General features: G+C 33.5%; 1 protein-coding gene across 1 annotated transcript in view; it reads right to left on the bottom strand.

The window, feature by feature from the left end:
- RNF217 (ring finger protein 217) overlaps positions 1-21,915 on the bottom strand; it is a 113,723-nt gene that overhangs the window by 11,094 nt on the left and 80,714 nt on the right. The window contains 3 exon segments of the mRNA XM_039854669.1: positions 17-88; positions 4,993-5,194; positions 19,568-19,732. Coding sequence (XP_039710603.1) covers positions 17-88; positions 4,993-5,194; positions 19,568-19,732 — 439 coding nt within the window.

Here is a 21,915-nt window from a genome sequence, read left to right as displayed (position 1 = left end):
GTTAAGTGTTTCTTACCGATTACAACTGCTATGGCCCCTAGTGCTAATCCCAAGACCAGGATTAGAGGTGCAACAAATAATTTTCCAGCTGGAAAAAAAAAAAGGTAAAACCATTTAAAGAGACTTAAAATGAATTTATCCAACAATTTCAGCAATGTTTTTAAAATCTGATTATAATTAAGGCAATATTTCTCTAAAAAATATATCAGGTACAAAACTAATACACATATGTAAGTTTAGTAAGTTCATTGAAGTACTGGACACATTAGTCACATAAATCTCATTTATTGAGCAGTGATTATAAGCAAGAAAAACCAGAGCTACTGGATCACTTTATTCTACTAGGACCATTCATCTTTGTGCTTTTCCTTTAGATCTCTTCCATTTTCAATTTTCAGTATTCTGAAAGATTAAGAAAGGAGTGGCATATTCTGAGCCGTGTCTCAAAAATATAGTTAGCTCACGAACTAACTATGGAGAGCTAGTAAGTGCTATAGAGGGCTTCTGCCCAAACCGACATCTGAAAAAGTGAATTTACTTCCTGGGTCCACAGAAAACTAACAATATGAACACCTAATAAACTGAACTACAAATGGGATATTTCAGTACTATTGATAGAGAAAACTACCAATAAACATACACTATATTGAAGGTTATTCAAGTAAATCATTTTAACATAAAAAAGGAAGCACTTATAAGAAGGTTATAAATGCCGATAAGGATGGCAAATGGCATCAACCAGCCTTTTTTTTTCTCCCTCTAAATTAATAACTGAGCAGTGGTTATAAAATTCTAGTTACATGCAAACAGCACAGAGTTCACAACTGAAATCCCACTAACTTTGAAAGGCACTAGTACAAAAAAAGAGGCTTGTAGTTAATATCTTGTTGTTATGTAGTAATCTTAATTTTAAGGCATGTGGCACAGCACTGAAGCTGCACAACCCACACATAACAAGAGATGAGAAAGGAATGGAGGGACTTTGCAGTAAAATCACATAGCTGCTTAAGAAAACACAAAGCAAATGAACAAACAAAACAGAAACAGACTCAGAGAGGCAGAGAACAAACTGATGGTTGCAAGACGGTCGGGGGTTGACAGGCTGGGTGAAAAAAGTGAAGTTATTAAGAAGTACAAATTGGCAGTTACCAAAGAGTCACGGGGATGTAAAGTACAGCATAGGGAATATAGTGGATAATATTGTAATAATTTCGTATGGTGCCAGGTGGGTACTAGAGTTATCGAGATCACTTTGTAAATATATAAATGTTCAATCACTACTGCTGTACATCTGAAACTAATATAATATTGAATGTCAGCTGTAATTAAAATTTTTTTTTGAAAAAGAATGAACCAGCAACACAATTTTACAAATTAAGAACAGTAATTAGAATAACCAATTACATAAAAAATTATGTGATAACGCAGCCATTTGTTGGAAGTTTGTCAGAAAAATATTAACTTTTTTATTCTTAAGAAATGATCTTTGGAAAAAGGTGAAGGGATTAAGAAGTACAAATTAGTAGTTACGAAATTGTCAAGGGGATGGGGAGTACAACATAGGGAATATAGTCAACAACAACAAAAAAGAAATGGTCTTTTTAACCATTTGGAACTATGAACAGGCAGATGGAAAACACAATTTTTAATATCTAACTTAAAAAGATTGCCATTCAATCGATGCATGTCTAACCGAGTTTATATTTTTCACCAATGACAAAATCTAGTTAAGTAATACTAAATCTTATTGAACAATTACATTTCATACATTCTTAAAGCTATGCTGTGTTTAGAATATATTGGCTTCCATATTTATAAATAATCTTTTTTTTTCCTGTACACATAGCTCAGTATGTACATTTATCTTTCCTTTTTAAATAATTATCAATATAATTTTATAATAGCAATGAAACGTGACTGCAAAGTAACAGCACTAATTTTTTCTTCAAACATTACTCGTTTGAACTCGAAGACCCAGATATGTGCTTTCTCTCTTTGAGAAGTAATAAACTTATTTCAATCATATAATCTATGTTCAATACATGTCTAAGTCTACTTTCAAAACTGTCTTTAGGGATAAAGCATACACTTTCTTATTCCTAGATGATTAACAATTCTTTTAAAATGCCATTCTCGATGGCTGAAATAATATTTTATCATATTTGTTTATATATTTATTCTCGCACTTCATTTTTTGTTCCTTTTTTTTGCTATTTTAAATTATATTTGTAAATAACCCATTGTCAGCCTACCTAGATATGTTATGGTTTAAACTGCCCTTTACATTACTATAGAATTTCTTTGCAAAAGAACTGCACAAAATTTCTAATTCATTTAGTAGAATATAAAAGTCCAGTATTATTAACTTGACAAAATATTTGCTAATCAACGGTCAAAAAAAAATCGCATTCTATTTTAACTTACGTGTCTCTACTAATAATGTTGGATATTTTAAAACACATTTATTGGCTATTTGTATTTCTTCAATTCTGGCTTGAGACTTGTCTTTTTGTTTTAAATGGATATTTATTATTGGAGGAGTATCCATTGCTTTTGTTCATATAAAGTATTTGCCATTTAGAGATCAGTTAAAGACCTTTATTTTCTTTGTTATTATATGCTTTAATATTTTGAATAACTGCATGGAATAATAATAATAATGAAAATGAAGCATTTTTCCTCAGTCACTTTTATTTGAAACACCATTCATTGAAAATCTGCCTATTTCTTATTAAGGAGATGTCTCCATGTCAGAGGCTGCTGTTCAGCTTTAAATCTCTGGCCTCTCTTATTCTCTGGGAGCAGAACCTGTAGCTGGGCGCATGGTCACATGGGATTTAGATCATGTTTCCCATCTTCCAGCTGTGAGAGAAGAGCAGGCCCTTTCTCTGCCTTTGTCCAAGGATATCTGGTGGCCACAGTCCCAAACTAAGGGAGCAAACTGGGTTGCATCACAAAAGGACAGAGAGCAGGAGGGCTTTGCTATAATCCAACATCTCTCTTATACGGCAGAAGAAGGTAAGTTTGTGACTTACAGAGTAACCCCTTTTCTGGCCTTATGTGCGGATGAGAGAGGCGGGAATCACTCCACTGGGAGTTATGGTCCAAAAGGAGTTAGAGGCAGCCATGCTGGAGGTGAAAAAATATGTGTGGGAAGGCTAGCGTATCTTAAAGCTAACTGCTCCCTACTTTGTCAGGTTTGTCTGACACACATGTGTACACACACTGAATAGAAAAACAGGCCAAAAAGAAAACCATTTATAGAAAGCTGACCATATATTTTTAAAATAAAAACAGAAAGACCTTACAGAGAAAGTATTTCCCTGCTGACAATGTCTATGGGCCATGTCTATGGGCCATCCATTCTACAGGCTGTTACATAACTCGACTTTTATGACCTGAAAGGAAGACTCTAATGGCATCTAGATAAATGGCGAGAAGATCCAAAGAAAATGCATCCAAAATATTATTGGACAAAAAGGACAGGAAACAACTTCCCATATTTAAGAATGACTAAACAGGAAAACAAAAAGGAAAAAAAATAATGGTCAAATAAAATATTATTTAAAATAAAAAATGGAAGGAAACATCTTGCCACAAAATGGCATTGAAATAGGAAAGAAAAGAACGATGCATAAAATTTAGGACTTTGTGTTTTTCGGTTGTTCTCTGTATAGACTTATGAATAGGTTACAATTCAAAACTTAATTTGGAGTTAGTTTTCTCATGGTAGTACTGTTACAAATAGGGGCTAGATTCTCTAGCTATCCCCCTAAAGTCTATTTAACTAATAAGCAGATATTGGTTATATAATTATAATATGTAGCATATCAAACAAATGAACAGGAAAACACTGAAAATCATTAAAACCAATCTTGACTCTATTAAATGCTGTTGGCTATGGAAAATTATGTTTAAAGTTCAGTAAGGATATTTTTATGGAGATCATACAGATTTTAGAAAATGACAGCACTGGTTTCTACTTTTTACCTGAAAGAGTTATTATCATGATCACCAGCTTTGTTCTGATAAACCATCATATGATTCTAGAGAGGGAAGTGGTTTGCAATAACAATGAAGTGATGGAAGGCTAAAGAGAGATATAAAGAGATTTTCATGAAGTAACTAGGCAAAAGTAGGTAGAAAAGGGGACATGTGGAAGATGTTAAAAAATATTGCATATGCATAGGAAACACTGCTAGAGAAAGAAAGAATGGTATTCTTTATGATGAAAAGAGAGGAAGAAATCTTACAGTAGGTACATTCTAGAGGAGTAGGGAGCTATTGGAAGAACTATTAAGTCAGGAGATCACTTCATCCCAAAAAGGTGGTGGCCTTGGGCAAGGGCAGGGATCTGTGCTTATATCTGCATATTTATGTATGAGACTGTGTGTTGCTGAGGATGAAGAGGGAGGTAAAAATATCAATCCATAAAAGCACTGCACTTGGATATTTAAACCTGGGTTTATGTGCAGTGAGGGCATTTGATATTCATTTAGTTAACTGTTAGCTACTAGTATTAAAATTAATACAATAGAAAAAATATATACAATGACTTATCAACTATACAGACACAACGGAACTCTATTATGGGGGTTCTGAAACATATGGATATTTTTAATTGTACTACATATGCTCCATGAATGAATAGAAAATATCAATGTAAAAATAAATATACATTTTCTCTCATCAAGTGGCTTACAATAGAGTTGCAGAAAGTTAAAAGACTAATGACTTCACATGTCTGCAGTATAATTAATAATTTGTTTTTGAACAAAATCTGCTTGCTCATATAAGGTCCTGCTAACAAGCTTAAATTTTAAATTTTAAACCCAAAGGAAGAGAGAATATCTTCCTCCTGTTTAGGGGTAAAAGCCCCACTAAGAATACCTGGCAGGTGCTCAGAAATTGTCATGGCTATTACATTTCCAAGTTCTAGTAATCACTGCTTACTTCCTAGGGAAGAGTCCTCAAAGTCAGTTGGATACTCACCACAGACCGATCCTCGCACTAATCTCCTTAGATGAGGTCTCTCTGGGAGGTAGCGATATTTGCATCCAAATATACTGAGGTTTGACGTGTGGTCTCCAAAGAAACGGAGCTGGCGGTATCTCTCCCCACATCGATAACAAAAATTAGTGTTACATTGTGAACAGGTCATATGGTCACATCCTTCAGTTCTCTGGATGTGAATCTGGATCGGCAAACAAGGGGAAGGAAGAAAAGGTTATTAGAATTTTAAAAAGTAAAATCTATCCAATGTTATGGAACAACACTGAAAGTATCTCCAAAATTAAAGCTTTACATAGCATTTCTGAGGCTGTCAATTTGCTTAAAATCACATTCTCCAAGATCACATTTGTATCAAATACTTCACGTGTGCAAAGCTCAATAACATTTCAGGCACTCGTGCTGTTGGCTGATTTTGACCAACATACAGACAAACACATCCTAAAGAAAACTCGCATATCTTTATAGACATACACCTAGCTCGACGGTTTGAGGCAATTTAAAATGCTGTGGAAGTATATTTTGTTTACGCTATAATCATCAAGAACAAGGTGACTTGGGGAATAAGTGGAGTTACAGAGTATTCCTTAAAAGCAAGGATTATATGAAACTTCTTGAGAATAAACATTGAGGAACAGAAAACTCTTTTTGTGGCAGGAAATGATAACAGTTATAAGTGTATTCACAAAGCCATTTTAGTTTCCAACTCTAATATCATTTGCAAATATGTTTATAGAACTGTTTGCACCATGCCATCTGTGCAACCTAAGTACCTTCCTCTCTATTGCTGCAGTCAAGTTACATGTAAATATAGTTTCTCCCATAACATAACAAAGATTTTACTCTTGAATAGCCCACCATATACCCATGTGACAGTCACTGTCTCAAGCACTGAGGCCATATTATAATCAAGATTCTACTCTTTGAGATATAATTGGATACGTGATTCAGAATCTTCATAGATATTCATGGATTGGAGTCATATTTCACTCAGGTATGTGCATGATTTGTTTGTTAGGTGAGCACTTATGAAAGAAAACACATTTCCTAAAGAAAAGATTTGGTTACACTGACAAACTCATGTGATCAAAACAGGACCAATTAAAAACAGTCTTCTCATTTCATTACAGTGTAGGCACTTCCTACATTTAAGTCACACCTCATTTCTCTTTATCATATATATACTTTTATCATATATAATACATATGATATATATAAGATCTTTGTTTAGAAAATTTATTTAAAATATTCCCAATACCATTTGACTACTGAGAATTTCTACCCATGAGGATGTTGTTGGGACGAGTGTGTCAGTGACTGTTTTAATGCAACTGGGAACTTCACAATTAATGCGTGAGTCAAACCCTCCAAGGGTGACTTGGCTCTTTTCAGTAGGCCTTGGCCACAGTCCACAGCTTGATGTATTTCTTTTGAAATCATGCTTTCCTTCCCTGACACACAGTGTGGCTCCCTGAACTTCTGTAGTAGTGCAGTTATAAGTATTGTTTTCAAAAACTGGACAATGATTATGGAAATGGGATAAAATGATCCAGGAAAAAGAAAAGATCTTTAATGTAAAAAGAGAAATTAAAAGGTTGAGAGATAAAGAAAACTGTCTATTTCAAAATATAATCTTATTTTACAGGTTTTGAGAATAAAAGATTTTAAGTTGTTAATTCCAAATCAATGCAGTATTTCAGTTTTAGTGATTAAATAGCTAAAATCTTAAATTTTGTTTAAAATGAACTTTAAAAGGATTTCTGAGGCTGCTTTTAAAATAACAAAAGATATTAATCATAATAATGGTGAAAGTTTTATGTGAGCAATACATGTTTATGAAGCCATCCACCTGCCTGCTTATCTATCTATGCATCTATGTATCTATATATCTAGGTACTTTCCTTTTTTTCTTTTCTTCTTTTCTTTTCTTTTCTCTCTTTCTCTCTTTCTCTCTCTCTCTCTCTCACTCTCTCTCTCTGTCTCCTTCTCTCTCCCTCTTTCTCTGTCTCTCTCTCTTTCTCTGTCTCTCTCTCTTTCTTTTTCTTTCTACTATCTATCTATCCTATCAGTCAGTCTGTCTGTCTGTCTGTTTATCTGCCTGCCTGCCTGCCCGTCTACCTATCTAGAAAGCTTCTAGGTGATGGTGACAATATTGAGCAGTAATAACTAAGCAGAGGGCAGCACATTACAGGCAACACAATGACTGGCACACAGCAGGTACTTAATATATGATAAGTGAATGAATCAAGAAAGAAAAGTTTACTAAGTGTCTGGCAGGATGTTAGGCATTCAAGATTGTAGGTTGGTTGTAGGTTAAATGCCATTCCCTCCCAGTGGCTGATTCTTGGCAGGCAAGCCTTGGCCACATAGGGAGATTGAAAGAACCTGGGCTTTAACTTTAAAAAGCCTTGTGTTTAAATTCTGCCTCCACTAGCTGTATAAAATGAAGTCACCTGACCTCTCCCAAGCATCAATTTAGATATTACTTACATGAGAATAAAAATGTGATAATACATGTAGAGTACCTAACATCGTTTGGAACATACTGAGTCAGATTAATATAATATTGGTTCCCATCTATCCTTTCCTTTTTACTCACCTAAAAATGTGAGAAATCAAATACCTGGGCAATGTAACTGTATATCCCTGATTCCCAGGTGGTCCCTTTTCTCACTTCTTCATATGGGTAGTTCTTAGGCAGATGCTGGACTAGAGAGTACCTTCTTAGACAGGCAAGGGCAGGCTAGTGGGCAAGCGCACTGAGCACCTGGAGTCAAAGGTTACTAATAAATTGTTATTTTGACAATAAAGGCAAAACTTATTTTTCCTGCTATTGGCCAACCCATCTTTTAAATATTATATTGAATTTTTTTCCCCTTACCTGACAATCTAGTCAGAGTAGATCCAGGTTGTGGGGCCCGAAGGTTATTTAATTTGAGGGGTCATCCTTAAGGAGATGAATGTAAATTACGAACACAATTTAGAGACAGGTCTAAGAAGGGACTTGTGTAGATGAGGGTTGCCGAAGCTTAAGTTCTGTAGCTTCCTGGTAAATCCATCTCTAGTCCGGCACTTTCCCCCTTCAGAACAACTCTGAAGAACGATTACTCTGCCCACATCCATTTAGCACAGTAGATGGCGTTCAGGAGTAATGTAGGCCAAAGGCCCTACTGGACCCTGGAACCATTTCTGATCCTTTAAACCACCTGAGCACTGGGAGAAAACATGTTGAGAGAGAACTGCTGAGCACCCAAAATAAAGGTTACTCTATCCTACATTTTTGTATATTGTATTGTATATTGCATTTTTGTATATTGTGTTTTATATATTGTATATTGCATATTGTATTGGATCCTATAATGGAGACAAGAAAATTTAACATTTTCTGGTCACATAGCATAGTGCTGTATTTGACCTATAAAGAAAAAAGACTAATATTTGTTTAGTGCTCATTATGTGCCAAGCATTGTACATAGATTAGCACCTTTAAACCTCATAACCGCACCATGAGATTGGCATTCTTACTCATAACCAGAGCTCAGGAAATTAATCTGCTTGAGTGAATGGAGAAAGGGTTTTGATTCATATCTGTTTCTTAATTATGCGAAGCAGCCTCTTATTATAAACTTAAATTAAAAAAACCAGAGAGTCAATCATATTCTTTGTTGACAGCACAATCTTTGCACTAGTCAGACAAACATGTCTGCTCTCCCACACAAGCCATCTCTGAGCCTTTCTGCTTGATTTTGCTATTCTCTGGGCCAGTTCATGTTCTTCCTTTAAAACAGTATCAAAACTTTTTTTTTCCTGACAGGAAGGTTGTTCTAATAAGTTAAATTTGTTACAGACAATTCATTTGCCCCAAAATTTCACATACAATGTTCACTGTCATTTTATATGTCTGTAATATTGTTTCATTGGGTTCTAAAATCTTTATGAGTGAAAATTTACTTTTTAATTTAAATTGTGAAGACTAAAATCTATAGTCTCTCTTAATTGTCTTTCTTTATTCTAAAATAATATTCTGAACACAGAAGGCAACTAAAATATTATTGGTATAATAATATTTCTGCACAAGAAGTGATAAAATTCCAAGCTCTGACAATATTCTATAGTAACCTTGTACATGGCAGAATTATACACTTCTATAGATTAATTTGAATACTTGACACACATAAAGGCAATGATTTAATCACGAAAAGATGATTTCATAATTTACCAATTGTTGAATACACAGTGCTTCCTTTAATACTACTGCAAATATATCTTGATTATATATGAATATATTATAACTTGGCACTAACAGAGAAATGAACTGACACGATGGAAGTTAACGTGTAACAGGAGATATGACTTTTCACATTTGCTAAGCAAGTTGTAATTTTGAACTCCTAAAACATCCAGGGGATAATAAATTTCATATGCTAAATGAGTTCCCTGTGTACATCATTCAAGATCAAATAACAATGCCATTTTTGTTTATTTTGAAAACAAAGTCTTAAAATGTAAGTTTAAATTACATTTACATAAATTCCACCTTATCTATCAAATAAGCTGTTGATTTTTTATTATAGCTTCAAAACATTTATCAATTTAGCTCTGCTAAAAAACAAATGAATCACTCAAGTGACTATAAGTTAGAATTAAAATTCTGTATTTACTTAAGAGATGGAGACAGTAGGACAGATGAGATATTCCTAATCCACTGGATTAAACTGATTACTCACAAACCTCAACTGTCATTTGGTTTATTATTCACAGGGTTTCTTTTCTCCATCTACAGTAAATAAGGATGGCTGGTACTTAAGGAGTTGAACCTTTAAACACTAATGTTGCTTATATCTCTCTATACTTATAAGTCATGAGATGAATATACCAGAATATACCAGATATTTCTTTAATAAGAGTTTTGATATTAAGTCCACATTGTAGTGACAGAAATAACATGAATTGTTTTTGAGCCATGCTATTCTGCCTAGGACATATCAACATTTGTAATAAGAGATTATTCATAAAAACCATATATACTTTCAGTACTTGCCCTCAAGTTGTTTACATTTAGTTTAGTAAAATACCAACAAAGTATCCAAATATAGAACTAGAATTCAGCCTTTTATATTCATACAGATTCTACTTAATCATTAGGTGAAAGAATAAAAATGAACTGCTCAATATCCAACCCATGCAAACTTATTTTATTCTTTTTTTTAAAGTTTATTGGAGTAACACTGGTTAATACAATTATATAATTTTTAAGTGTACATTATAATTTGACATCTGTATATTCTATTGTGTGTTTACCACCCAAAGTCCAGTTTCCTTCAGCTACCATATATATGATCCCTTTTACCCATTTCACCCTCCCCCACCCTCCTATATTTGACTCCCTTTAACCTGTCTACCTCCCTCCTTGACCCACCCCCTGCCCCTGGTAACCACTTGTCTATAGTTATTTTATTCTTTAAGCAGGAAATGATAACTAAGTTAACTATTATATATTACTGTCACCAACAAATAATTTACTTATGTTTATACGTGTTTGCCTCAGTAGCTTTTGTATCCAGAATAATTGATTAGAAGCAATTAAAAAAAGTCCCAGGAGTAATGCTCATTTCCTCACTTAGCTCACTATACCAATTCTCCACAACATAGGGATTTTAAAAATGCAAACATACACACAAAGCCTTCAAAGATCTGGTAAAAAATATTATGAACCTAAAATTCTTATCCAACTATAAGATTAATATATGGAGGCAAAAATAAAACCATGCCAGAGATGCTAAGACTCCTCTGCACCTTTCCTGGGGCCATGACTCAAGGAAGCACTTCATTTAGTGAACGTAAAATTCAAAGAAAGACAATGTTAGCACATACAAAAGCTGATGTAAGAAATCTCAGAGAAAAAGCTCGAAACAATCAGTTCAATTTAGAACAGGAAGTTAGTTCGTTTCAAGAATGTCTTCCAAAAATAAAGGAATATATACCAAGCAATAAAATTCCTCAGGAATTAAATATTAACATGATAAAGTGTGTATGTCTACTCTCAGTAAGGAAAAAAGAAAAACAATGAGAATTATCAGGAAAAACTAAACAAAAATGCATGTAAGTTTCAAATTTGAGGTGTAACAAAATATGGCATGACTGATAGGGAACATGGATGCTGGGAGCATTTTTCCCAGAAGTTGTGATCTTAGAAAAGGAAACGTAATTCTAGTTCCATCATTACATGCCCTTGATTATGTAAACACCCAATTGATTTTTAAACATTAAAATCATCCTTTTGAAAAGTGTTAGAAAGTATATTTGAATAGAATGTAAATGTTATTAAATATGACAATATAAAAACAAAGTTATAGCTTACGGAATATGGGAAATGGGAAAGAGCAAAAAAATTGTAGGAGAGCTAAATCCTCACAAACCATCTAAAATTGTTAAAATATTGAATAAAAGATTAAGTACATTATTTAAAGGTAAAAGATAATCACAAGAAGAATTAAAATAATAACCATCAAAAATTGGAAGAAGAAGAAAGGAAGAGAATAGATAAGTAAAATAAATCCTCATTTCTCATGTCAGACTAAAAATGGTTGCCTTTATTGTGGTAGACTATATTGTAAAAAATAAATAAGATGTTGATGAAAAAATTAGTTGGTGTCCTCTGCTATATCAATTTTTTAAATACAATACTCTGATAACTTTAATTGTCCTCCGATGTACTGGTTTTCTTTGTTATAGGAAATTTTGTATATATTTCAAGTTAAGTTGTATGACTGGTTTATGATGACAGAAATTCTTTGAAGAGTATAGAGTACTGTCCTATTCTTATTTCCCAGGGTAGAGCTTACCACAATTTAGCCCCTACTTTTCTTCCTTTACCAAACTTCTCTTGACCACATGTCGCATGTTCTCAGAAATCTTCAGATGCCTGTCTTACCCTCCTTCACATTCATCTTGGCCTCTTCTCCTCTGTGACCGTACACCACGTAGCCTGTCAATAGTTCGGGTATCTCCCCATTCTAATAAATCTTTCCTTTAATTCCACATGACCTTCTAGCCAGTAATTACCCTCACCTTTCTGTTTTTACAAAGCTTTTTAAAAGAATAATCTATACTCACTGCTTTTCTTTACTCACCTATCAATTCCACCTCAGCTGACTGCAGCCTGATGTTACTAAAATATCTAGATCAGCTACTCTTTCTCTAGGAAACATTGATTCATTCATGCATTCAATCAATATTTGTTCATCCATTGATAAAATCTGATATGGCTCCTTCCCTTAAAGAGCTTGTTATCTAAGCTATAGACAGATATTATCAATTGTACAAATAAATATACACTCATAAACTATGACAAGTGCTATGAAGGAAAGGACAAGGTATGAAGTGTACTTAAAAAGAGGAGCTTGATTCAGTCTGAGTCAAAAGAGGTTTTTCTAAGGAAGTGACATTTGATCTTAGAAATGAATGTCAAGTAGCAGTTCAGCAGTTAACAGGCCTCAGATTCAGGAAGAGCATCCCCAGCACGGCATATTCATTCATGGCCCTGTATTCAATGAAATGAGAAGCAACCTGAATTAGCCCTGTTGCAGCACTTCTCCTTCACATTCATAATTTCCTCTGGCTGTCTACAACTACCTTCATATAATCAACGACCAGCCTAAAACATAAACCTGATACCACCATTCTCCTGCTTACAACTTTTCAGTCTGGAGAATAAATATCCAAGTTTCTTAGTGTTGCTTGCAAAGCCCTGGCTTCTGTTTGCTTCTATAGCCACACTTTTCACCACTTCCTTCTGCGAAACTTACCCTAAGGGAACCACAAAGTACTTGTGGCTCTTGTACACAGCACACATTTCCTGGTTCTGTGCCCTTATATTTTTAATTGTAATATTGCCACTCTTGAATACCTTTCATCATGCCAAAATCCATCCAATAATCTTCAATGACCTAGGTTTCCCTGGATTCCCCAAGATGAATGAGATGTCCCTTTCACCATGAACCCTCTTATAATACTCTATGAGAAGCCTTACCGACGTGAAACAGTGTTTTATCATCGTCAGTGTAACAACTGTGTCCTCCCTTCTATGAGATTTATGAAAAAAAGGACCATGTTTCACAGAGCTTATAATGGATTCTCACTACAAGTCCATAAAAAAAGGAAAGAAAAATGGCATTCATTCATTCATTCAATGATTTTCTATTTAGTGCTACACGATGCCCAGAACTGTTCTAAATGCTAAAGGTACTTTAAGGATCAAAAGAGATCAAAATCCCTGCTCTAATGGCTGCAAAATATATCTACTACTTTAAATGGTGATGAGAAATATGGTGCTATGGAGAAAAAATAAAGCACAAAAGGGGCATATTACCTATTGAGTTAGGAGAAGCTGAATTTTGCTCAAAGACATGAAGTGGGGAGAGTTGACCATGCAGATATCTGAGGAAAGAACATTCCAGACAATGGGAAGAGCAAGTATAGAAGTCCTGAGATGGGAACACGTCTGACGTTTCTGAAGCACAGCAAGGAGGGCAGGGCAGCGTGGCTAGGGGAGGGTGAAGGAAGTAAAAGATGAGATCAGAGGAATAATGGGGTCGAGGTGTGTCCACAGGACGACGGGTATTATGGTCATTATAAAAACTAGCTTTTCATCTGCATGAGACGGGAGCCATGGAAGGCTTTGAGCAGAGGGTGATATAATCTGCCTTTTTAATAACATCGTTCTGGCTGCTGAGAATAATGTGAAGGGTAAGAAAGTAAGAAACCAGTCAGGAGGCCATTGCAGAAATCTCAGAGAGAGAAAGACAGTAATGTCTTGCACCAGATTAGTGACAGTGGGGGTGCTAAGATGTGGTCGAGTTCTGAATATATTTCAATGGTACAACCTACATGACTGATGGATATGGGGTGTGAGAGAAAGAGTTTGGGATGATACAAATTCTTGACCTGACCTCAGCAGCTAGAAGGCTGGAGTTACCATTTACTGACATGGGGAAACTGAGTAGAACCATCTTGGGGAGACAATATACTGTGTTGGAGAAGTCCATTAAGGCAAGTGAAGACATTTAACAGGCATTTGCATATATACCTTTCTCATAGTTCCCCTAAACCTTTATGTTCTGCCTACCGATTGCTGTCATAGCAAAACTTGTTCTCTGTTTTGAATTATTTGTTGAGTATGCTGTAGAAAATTTTAAAAAGCAACTCTTAAAACTTAAAAAGAATTGAAAATGAAAATAAAGGAATCACCTAAGAAAGCTTTAGATTCTTTAGTAAAACTGGTCTCATTTGTATTCACACGGAAAGTGGGCAGTTTTTCACTCACATTTCCCTGTCTACTCAGCTCACTGGACTTTACCCCTCTCAGGAGCCTTCATCTATAACAAAGGCTCTCAGTAGGGGTCCTCAGCGCTTTCCTTTCTTTTCTGTCTTATTGCTATTATTTTTTTTGTAGGGGGTTATTTGGTTGGCTGATGCTGGCATTTATGGCTGTCCTACAATCCTGCACAGTAGAGGGTTAAGTTGTGTCCATAAAGATTTCTAATGCATTAGAAATAAAGGTGAAACTCTGTTTAAAAATATCTGAACATAGAACCTTACTCTATTTTACATATAAATGCAAAATAATGTTAGCTTGAATTTAATATATAATAGATTTTTTAGTTATGTAACTACTGTGTAAATTGAGAAAAGATTGATTGTATTCAGAATCTAATTCTATTTTGTATATAAGCCCAAAATATGTTTGCATAGTTTTAACGTACATTGAATTTTCTAGCAATATATCTACATGTAAAAATAGGTATATATTCACATACATATATAAACATACACACATATATACTTATTTTGTCCTCATTTTAAAATGTCAAATATAAAGAATAGGTATTGATAATATTTAAGTTTCACATTAATATTCATTTCTTAAATCCAAATTTTTCTTAAATCTTAATTTATTCATTATAAATAGGTTCAAAAATTTGACTACTTCTTTATGTCTTTTAATGTCATGGTATCTGAGCATTTATATGTTGAAATACATGTTATTTCATTATATTATTTTCACTTATTTCTATTTTATATTATAATTAGGGTAATATATTGATTTTTTAATGAAATGTTATATGAAGTCACATTATAAATTTAATCTCAGGATAGTAAACAAATATTACAATTATTTTGCATAAAAACGGGGCATTGTATGCAATACAGTTTATATTGTAGAAAGTATCTGCCATCAAATGATCAGACTCTTCTCACAAATAGGGTCTAGACTTTGCCACACCAAGAAAATAGTAGCAGTGATAACTACTGCTCCAAATTTAGTGATTTCAAGTAATCTGGAGAGTTAAAATGGGTAATCGGGAGTTAAGGAGAAGCTATTTTATTTTTTGAATGAGCTCTATTTGAAAGTAGGCATTGGCCCCTGAATATGCTTTTCTAGTGGTGTGTAAAGTGCTAGCGAGTTGCAGAATTATCTATAAGATCCAACATTAATACTCCAAGTTCTTTCTTCAGCAACCACAGACGACGTAGCTAAAGCTCAGATATAAGAGCCCATAGACATGGCTTTTGTGCTAATTTTTTGTGAACAGGAGCAAATTAATTACTATCTCTGAAAATACATTTTTGCCCAAAAATCCTATTATAGGATTTAAGAGAATAAAATATATGAAGAAAAATATCATGACAAGTAAATTCCCTTAATTCTAAATTCACAATAAATTATGCATGAACATAATTCACTTTACCCTGCCTTTTTGCTCTAGTTAACCTCTCTGAAACTGTTACATCTTGAAATGGTGGTAATCACCCCTTCATCACACACTTTCTTTTCAGAATTAAATGAGACAACAAATATAACTTACATACTACTGAGCCTGTCAATTTATCATCGTGTAAAATCTTAGTTTTACCAAAAGGCACTTAATTAAGATCTGGATGGCATATTGAAATTTAACATCTCAGTATCACATCGAAGGATTAGATGAGACAACACATATATAAAACTAAAATGGAGACTGACACAGTAAATATCAGTATATATTAGATATTATTATTATTATTATTGCCGTGCTAACACAACAAAGAAAGAGAGCATTGTACAATGGTACTTTCATGAATAAAATAAAGATGGCATATCAGAACTCAGTACTCTCTTCATATCTTGGCATTTCTTTTTTTTTTTAAAGTGACTATCCTGTCACCTAGAAATAGGAAAGATGTATGTTGACCCTGGAATAAAATAAGTGACTTAATTACTCATTAATTCATAAATCACATTACTTCTATATTAGTGTATGAAAATGTATAATATCCTAGTTAATTATCTCTACTCAATGTCTTATTAAATGTTCTAAATAAAGATATGTGATTATTTATATAAGAGGAAAATTAAGGTGGTGAGATACATGTAATCTAGTCAGCTGTGACTGTATCAGCACCACATTACACATACCACATTATATAAACATTTATATAAATAGTTCTTATCTGACATTAAGGAAGAAGGAAATTTGGGAAAGAGATGTTTAAGGAATTCCCTTTTAATTTTCCAAATTACAAAAATGCTAACATTTTTGAGAAATATTAACTCAACTTTGTTTCAGTCCAATATTCTGTTCAATATTTAACTTTTACCCGAGGAAGGAAAAAATATGTGACAGCCAAATCTTTAGAGGTTGTGTGAGCAAATAGAGATGTTTAAGCAGCTCCAGAAAGCTGTAATGTTAGTCTTTTTATTCCCTTGTTAGATTTTTAAAAAAATTTTTAATCATTAATTATTTCAAATATTTTACAAATTAGAGATAACAATGGTATAGACATACATGGATTCGTCATCCACATTTAATAGTGTAAACATATTCAGTATTTGCTTCAGAAATATTTTTGAAGAGACAATGCTTCCTTTATCTGTTAATTGTTTAACTTTAACTTTCTGCTTGCTTTAAACTGGTTTGCCTCAAATGATCAGGTTATGAAAACTACTTAGTAACATGAGAAAAGTTTGACATATTAAGTGGACAATCAAAGCATATAAAATTGTACACTATAATTAAAACTTTTTAAAAAGTTACTTAAGTAGGGGAATACAGAGGAGGCACAGTAATATATTAATAGTGAGTGAGAATACTGGAGTGGCAGCATTCTGGATAAGTTTTTCCCCTCTCTTTTCCAAATTTCTATCATATGTTATATGACCTTTGTAAAGAAAATCATTTAAAAACCAAAATTATTAAAATTATGAATTCATCTAAACAAATATACCTAGGGTATAAAAATATAAATATACTTTGGTCACAATACAATTTTAAATACATTTGATTATCATTATTGAAAACATATTCATATGAAAATATACAATCATCATTTTGTTCACCTAGAAGCATTTCTTTTTCACAAACTCCTAGCATCTTCCTTTCTTATATGTGCAAACTAATAAAGATTATTTATGAAAATAAAGCCTCGTAGTACAAAATAAGTATTAATTCATTGAATAATATCTCCTCATGGATTTCTATTATAAGAATCAAAATGTTTTGAGGAGGAAAATATAACTTTAAGGTCCATGCAAAAAAAGTCACAATAAAGAAAATGCAAAGCTTTAAAGCCATATGCTTAAAAGAAAACAAAACAAGTCATAAAATATGACTTAAACTGACATAAATTTTATGGAACTTGAATCTCACCAGAAAGTTCTCTGCTACAAGATAGTCATGTAAACTGATTCCATCTTCCTTGGCTCTTTTCCTTTAAGCTATTTAAAAGGTAATTCCTTTTAAAGCCCCAAACTTTAGCTATTACTTGAACAGGCAACCAGCATGTATGTTTTCTCTTAACTGTTTATATTTGTTAAAACTGGGGGAAGGTTTTAGTGCATTCAGTAAAGTCCTTATAGTTGGCTGCTTTTTCTCCCCTCTACGTCAAGAGTCCATTTAATATTAGATGGAAGAATTACACAAACAAACGTATTATTATGTAGTATTTCAATTCATTCAGAATGTCCTCTATGTATAAAGCTGCAGTATTGCTCATTGAGCATACAGTCTTACAGCCAGGCTAAATGGGAACTGTTTTCACAGCTTTCCAGCAAGATATAAAGTGTACTTATGTACAAAGTGTTAGATAGAATGACTTAACAGCACTCCTAAATTCCTATTGGGATTTTGGGCCTTTCTTTAGTTTGAAACCCAGCAATAGCTTTGAATAAACTGAAAAGGCAACAGAAAGGGGAAAAGGACTTATTTTCTCATTGTTCATCAGTGGATGAAGAATAAATGTGTACTGAGCAATTGAATGCAGCGATCTGAAGCAAAGCCTTAAAATCAAAAGGATAATTGCAGATCAATTTGCCTTCTACAGGGAAAACAAAGAAAGCTTTAGCGAAAACATCTTTAGACCTCACTTATAAGGGGCAGTTCATCTAAATTATTTCAAATTTTTTTCCAATTACTAAGAATGTAGCATATTATTTCAGGCAACACTTTTACTTTATATATATATATATATATATATATATATATATATATATATATATGTTCATTTGGCATAGTGAATTTGTGGATTATATTTATGCTCATTAATCAGATTCAGATATACTTTTATTATTTCAAGTTGGCTTTATAATGATTAATTGTAACAATTTTCTGATAATTCAAATTTCATTTATCTGGTGCTAAGTCTCCAGGAAGGAATTGCAGAATTGTTCTTGAAAGAAAATAAGGCCCAATTTAGACAAGATTTCCAAAAATAAATCTGGCAAAAAGGGAAAACCATATATGGTAGAGTGCACATATACATATATACACATATTATTTTCTAAAGTGAGCTTTAAAAAAAACTTCCAATTTCAACAATTTATATTCTGTGAACATCGAATTCAAAGTTTTCTAGCTGGACTGACTTTCTGACTTCACTATAGAGACTCTTCCTGGGTTATCTGCATCGTTGACTTTCAGCATCTAGGTTGAAGCTCAAATGCCTGCTAACTCTTGATTACTCGCATGATTATCAGAAAAATGAAAAACAGAATTTAAAAAATTCCTAAGTCCTGATTTTAGCTGTTAGCTTCTACGTCACCAGATTTACAGAAAGCGAATGATTAGTTTAGCGCGATCCTAAAGTGATAAGCAATGGCAGAAGGAGAGAAAAGCAAAGGATTTTAAGGATTCAGAGCCTACCTGATGGAGAAGTGATTACAGTACATGTGGCAAACTGGAAATAATACTTGCATATCATTTTCAAACTAGCTTTTCCCTGTGCACACATCTCCATTTTTAAATGGAAAATAAGGATTTGGAAGTTTAAAAGCAGTATTTATATGTAGCCTCCTTATATTTTGAAAAGTAATGCAAATACGGATATGCATTGCTTATATATAAAATCTTCAATTTAGTTACGTAACATAATTGCTCTTCTAAAATGAAATAGTAAACATTCTTTTTCTCCACACCTGTATTAAGGTTATACATTTAATTTACTTCAATATTGTAGTATTGTTGTTCAATGATATCGAGATGCATACATTTCTGTCCTGTCCTCCTAAAGCTTACCTTACCTTGCACTTTGGACACTTTTGGGCATTCCTCTGCCCATGCTCAATTTCGCTGGCCCAGTGACGCAACAATTTGTCTCCTTTTTTGTACTCCTTGCAGTTAACGCCTTCATGCCAAGGAGAGTGGCACTTAAAACACCAGACAAATTGGCAAGTGGGGCACTGGATCTGTGGAAGGAAAAGTAATATTAAGTACTTCCATATTTGAAGAAACGTTGAAAGTGTCTAAAAGATAAGAATGGCGATGCTTGGGGGAAATTAGCTGAAAGGTTATAACTTGTCTAGATTCAAAATATCGCCCCCTCTATAAGACCTAAACTACAAAAAGCATGACTATTCTATTATTAATGGAGGAAAGAATTGCTTTGACATGGATGATTTGGCTGTTTGTACACTACACTGGAACTAAACAGTTGGGACACTCTGCAAATCAATTTGACCTTGAGAAAATCTCCAAGATTGAAACACAGAGTAAAACCCGGAGGCTCACAATGACCCAGATCCACACACTCGGGCTCCTGTCCTTAAATTCGCCTTTCCCTTGAACCCATTTCCCAGGCACCGATCTTATCAATGGCTTATCAATGGCTTCATTCACTTTTATAAAATCAAAGCCCCACAGATGCTTCATCATATAAAAACATACTGACAAATAAACTTCTATACCAGCATTTGCCAGGAAGCACCACCTAAAATAATGGATATCCCTGGTTTTCTATTAATCTAAGGCAGATTAATTATAAAAAATAATACCAAGAATTGTTAGAAATATGTCAGTATGTGGTTCTGTGGCCTGCACCTAGGAAACCATCAGAAAGATGTCTTTGTATTTTCTCCGGGTGGTGGTGTGAGTTTGTGTGTACGTTCATTGAAAATATTGGTCTTCACTTGACATGAGAGACATTTTATCTGACTTCTTTTATTTTGAATGGCAGTGCAGTATTCCATTCTCACACAGTATTTCTGGTCCTCACTCTCTTAAAACATATGGGTATAACCTGACTTTCCTAGCCTTGTTTTATTAAAGTGAATTAATAAAATGTTTCACTGTGAACAGCACTGATAACTGACTATCCTTCTCTGTACTCCTCCATATTACTTCACGGTAGCATGAGTGAATTTACTGACTACATTTTGAAGATTGGTTAAAATTTGGTAAACTACACAATACCACTTTTTTCGGAAAACCATTTTTTTTTGACAACGGTAGTTTCAATATATACATTAACTGAGTGGCAATTACAACCACAGCTCTTGCATTTATAACTAAAAGCACCGCAGTTTTCACTTATGTCATGAATAGATAATGTTCTTTCTACGCAGATATGAAGTAACAAAAGTACTTTTGCTTTTAATTTATATCAAAACAAAATATTTTGTTATAAAAATTTTTAAATCTTCATGTTTATGTGTTTAAAACTGTTATATGGCAATGTTTATACTACTGTATTACATGCATTAGTCTTATCAACAAAATAATGTTACAAAGTAGGTATAAACATCACAAGTTTACAGATGAAGAAACTAAGGCTCATAGAGATTAAATAACTTGTTCAAAGTACCATAGCAAGTATGTGTTAAGAAGAAATTTAAACAAAGTTTGTCCCTCCAAGGCCAGCATTCTTTTCATTGTGCAAAAAACCTTCCTCATACTAAACAGCATTGTTTCTTTGACAATTGAAAACCAAAATGTAGAAGTCAAAGAAGCTCATGTGGATAAACTATCCAGTAAGTTGGAATTTTACGTGATTACCAACAGAAGGTGAACTTTGAAAATTGTTCTCAAGACTTAACTCACATAAATTAGGATAATCCTTGTTTTTTTTTTTTTTTTTTTTAAGGGACATTACTAGTCAGTCGCCTAACCATTTTTGCTTTTTCAGATCATTAAAGTGAAAATAAGTCATTTTTTAAAGAAGACTGAGTTAAAATGGGTGAGCTCAAGATATTAAATGAATATAAAATGGTCATTCCCCTGTGTTTTGATCCATGAAGAATAGATATAATATTACATGGAGACTAAATAAATGTAATTTTCAAATGTAATGAATGAAATTGGAAAGATGTCAGAAGACTGCTTTTCTTCACGCATCTGCCATTAGGTCAGAGGGTCTGAATACTTAATTCAGTTCTCTTCCTTTAGACATTACTCATAGTTCTAAATCACTAGACTCTAGCATTGTCAAAAAACTCTTCGGTTTTTAATGTCAGTCCTAGATTATATTTATGACATAAATAGAAGAATGTATGTAATGGTGCTTTGAAATTGGTATTAACTCTATGGATGTCAGACACTGTAATGGTTCAAGGACCTTTGTGATCAAGGGCTGAATTATCACATCTACAAGTCT

The sequence above is a fragment of the Pteropus medius genome, unplaced genomic scaffold, assembly GCF_902729225.1.
Source record: "Pteropus medius unplaced genomic scaffold, Ma_sr-lr_union100, whole genome shotgun sequence".
NCBI classification, from domain to species: domain Eukaryota; kingdom Metazoa; phylum Chordata; class Mammalia; order Chiroptera; family Pteropodidae; genus Pteropus; species Pteropus medius.
This window is presented reverse-complemented; position numbering and strand designations above follow the sequence as displayed.